The 3694-nt window shown below is 34.9% G+C and overlaps 1 protein-coding gene across 6 annotated transcripts; it reads left to right on the forward strand.

Moving 5' to 3' along the window:
• The first annotated feature begins 339 nt into the window (after positions 1-339).
• LOC18594627 (F-box/kelch-repeat protein At2g29600-like) lies at positions 340-3205 on the forward strand. Of its 6 annotated transcripts, none has more exons than XM_088808533.1 (5): positions 340-497; positions 596-1990; positions 2485-2554; positions 2787-2847; positions 2915-3205. In XM_088808533.1, exons 2-5 carry the CDS (start codon positions 983-985, stop codon positions 2985-2987), a joined length of 1212 nt encoding a protein of 403 aa, XP_088664659.1. In that variant the 5' UTR covers positions 340-497; positions 596-982; the 3' UTR covers positions 2988-3205. The 6 variants fall into 6 exon arrangements, with proteins under 6 accessions (XP_088664659.1, XP_017980710.2, XP_088664662.1 ...); XM_088808534.1 differs by having other exon boundaries at positions 343-497; positions 631-1990; XM_018125221.2 differs by lacking the exon at positions 2485-2554 and having other exon boundaries at positions 2789-2847.
• The last annotated feature ends 489 nt before the right edge of the window (positions 3206-3694 follow it).

Consider the following 3694-nt stretch of genomic DNA (forward strand, 5'->3'; position numbering starts at 1 on the left):
AATAATAAATTATTAATATTTAATACAAATAAAAATTAAAAAGATTAAAAATAAAAATACAAATAGAAAACAAATTAAATAATTAAAAAGCATATAATTAATTTAATAATAAATTATTCAATAATTTAATAATAAATTAAAAAATAAAAAAAAATTACATTAATAATTTAATAATAAATTTTTATATTTAATAAAAAAATTATTTTGATTTTTAATTAAAAATTATTATTATAATAAAAAATAATTTTATCAATTATTTTTTAATTATTTTAAAAGTCATAATAACAATTCTTATAATCTACAGAATAATTCTCAATGAACAAAAAGCAATATATTCTTTTTTTTAAAATATAAGTACCAAACTTTATCGGGAACTCGAGAAAAGAGTAACTTCATGGAAAGAACAAAAGGGCAAAACTGTTCGGCGGCTTTATTCCACTGAAACGAATGATCTTCCTTCCTTCCCTTGGATTTATTTCTCTCCTTCTTCCCTTGAGGTATTATTCTCTTCTTTTCTTTCTTCAGCTTAAACTGGTGTTTTCTTCTTGTGCTGAGCAATTTTCTTTTTCAAAATTTTGTCGAAACAAAATATCAGTAATCTGTGTGAATTCGCTCTCGTTGCTTTGTTAGTTGGTGGTTGGTTTTTGAAATTAAGAAGAAAAAAGATTCTTCTGGCCGAGATATGCAAATTCGGCCGATTCAGCTGACACAAGGACGATGTAATTGGCGTTGCCACGTCGCGGTACGAGTGGTAAATTGGGCGGAACAAGACGATGGTTGATGATGCTAGCGGTGGCGGTACGTTACTGAAGAAATTTGATTGTGAAGCTTTGAAGAGGATCCAATGCAAATGAAATCAACCGTAAAGGTCAGAGAAGGTAAGGACAGGTAATATCTGGGCTAAAGGAAGTTTACAAGGTTTTGGAGGGTATTTATGTAAAATGCATATATATAATATATTAGGGTTAGCGTGTAGCGGGAGATGTCATACATGAGCCGAAATACTAATAACCCCTCGAGCTCGAGTCGCTTTGGTGGGCAAGATGGAGTGGTGGAGGCTTTGCATTTGCTCGCTTGGACAGCAAGTGGGTTTGATTGGTACGTATTAAATTTGGAGAATGGTGTAATCAGTCAGACTTTGAGCAGGATGCCACCGAAGGCTCGTCGAGGTTCAACCGCCGTTGCGTGTGGCAACCAGATTTTCGTCCTTGGCGGAGCGTGCGGGCGGGACCCAACTTGTCCCGATGGAAAAATACATGAAATCCACTTGCATGACTATGTTTTCTGCTTTGATTATCGGCATCCCGAAAATGGGTGGAGAGAAGCCTCTCCTATGTTGCTGCAGCGGATGAAACCCTCTGCTGTTACTCTTGACGGAAAGATTTACGTCTTTGGAGGATCTGCTGTGGGTCGTTTTGCCGAGGTGTTGGATATTGGTCAGAATAGTCGGGCTCTCCTGCGGCCCCCTTATGCTTCTAATATCGATCCTGTTTCTGTATCTTACCCTGTTCTCTTGGATTCTTCTCGTTCTCGGATTTTGGTGCATTTTGCTTGCAACAATTCTCTTTACGCCTACAATGTGAATGATAAATCATGGCACTGTCTCAATGAAAATTTTGGTAAGTGGTCTTTTGCAGCGGTAATTGTGGATGATGTGCTCTATAGTCTCGTTGACAGTCGTGAAGACTTGTATTGTTTTTCCGAAACGGAATGTTCTTTACGTGGGTACGATGTGGTTGAGAATAAACACTTGCCCGCTAAGTGGTTACCTGAATTCCAAGTTTGTGTACCAAACCATGCTGATCTGTTTCATCTGGGCAATGGCAATTTGTGTTTAGCCTGGTACTCCGAATTAGAAATGCATTTTTATTACATAAAATTCAATGTGTGCAAGAATTCTGGGGAGGTTCATGCTACTGGAGAGTCTGATTCTGTCACTTGTGTTGAATTTCAAACCAGCTATTGTCAGATCTCACTGCTCGAATTGAAGGTTAGTATTCCCTAGACATCACTGCTATTGTCTCCAAGATGAATGATGGATTTGCTTTTATTACAACCATGCAGTGCTAACTTTTAATTCGTTTATAGGTCTAAGGCTCCTAGTTCCCTTTGGAGAATTAGAAGTCAGAGTTTCTATGAAGGGATTGCTTATAGATTTAGTTGCAATTTGAATTTTTTGGAGCCTATGGAGGGTATTGGAATTGGAGGAGATGGGTAACAACTATAGGTTTTAGAGAGCAAAATAAATTTTATTTTATTTTTTTTATCAGCAAAGGATGCACTATCATTTATATGGCAAATTTGTAATCTTTGGGGAATCTTGTCTCATAGACCTTACAATCAAAAGAATACATCTTTGCATTTTTGCAGAGCCATTCGCCTGAGCATTCAATACTGGCAATTTAAGTTACCTATGGAAAATGCAACTTCAAACATAGCACATTTATGGAAACTAGAAAGTGAGATAACCATTTGGATTCCTAGGAATGTGGCTGCCAACTGAGTAGGATCATCATACTCGAGTCAGCAATACAACCTACAATGGAAAAGAGCAAGATAAATTTTATTTATCATAGGATTCTCATGTTAACTTAAAGAAAATGAGAAGGTTTGGGAGTGATAATGATCTCTCTAACTTTTCTCTCTTTTTCTTGTTCTTTCCTCTTCTCTTCTTCCTTTTTTCTCTTCCTTCACACAAGTAATCAAATTGTAAAATTGTCTACCCTTTCTCAATACATTTCTTCAGACAAAGACTCCAATTTTTTTTTTTTTTTGTTTTGCTTTTCAGATGGTAAATATTTCTCAGAATATAGAGTATGAATCAAAGCCATGTTTGTATTGCAGAGGGTATGAAATTTGTTTATGGAAATGGGTATGGGTCTGGATGTATGCTTATGATGTATTTGGTTGACAGGGATCGATGGAGAAAAACTTGGGAGTTTGAAGATGAAAGGTGCATATATTTGAAAAAGAAATATGGAGATTGATTTTGAGATGTGTGTGCTGGTGCCTGGTGGTGAGGTTGAGCCACTGGAGCTGCTCAATGGGCCTGGTTTTCGACTTGGATAAATGGGAGTGTTGATAATGTTTCTGGGAATGGATTTTGATATCGAGTGAAAGGATTGGCTATATTTTGAGAGCAAAAAACAAAACAAAAATAGAAGAAAAAAGGTTGCTCGGCAGCTGGATATTTTCCATTTTCCAATTTCCATCAATCCCCGGATTCTTTATTGTTGTTATTATTATTTTTTGGCTCTTAAATAGGGAATGGAAGTATATAGTTATCTTTGTTATTATTTTTTTAGTAGCCCCAAAATGAATACATTATTATGTGCAAAAAAATTTAAAAAACCATATTTTGTTATTCTAATTTTAATTTTAAAATTAGATGCAGAGAAATTCAAAATGAGTGGAAGCATGAGGATAGAAGCCCAGGAGAGCGAAGGAACAAAAATGCAACTGTTATTGAAATGAATTGAAAAACAAGGATCTTAAAATGGAAAAAAAAAAATTAACAAATAAAGCTTGTTATCGCTCCACGGGGAGGAATGGGGGTTTCGCTAATTCAAAAGACTCTTAAAGATAAAATCTCCTATTTCTTTGCAAATTTCATGATGTACTCCTAAACTTTTATTTTAATATAAATTAATAATTGATCAAGTTTTTATAATCGATGAGTTTTAAAAATATTATT

Source organism: Theobroma cacao, chromosome 7 (assembly GCF_053813885.1).
Source record: "Theobroma cacao isolate CCN51 chromosome 7, ASM5381388v1, whole genome shotgun sequence".
Taxonomy (NCBI): Eukaryota; Viridiplantae; Streptophyta; class Magnoliopsida; order Malvales; family Malvaceae; genus Theobroma; species Theobroma cacao.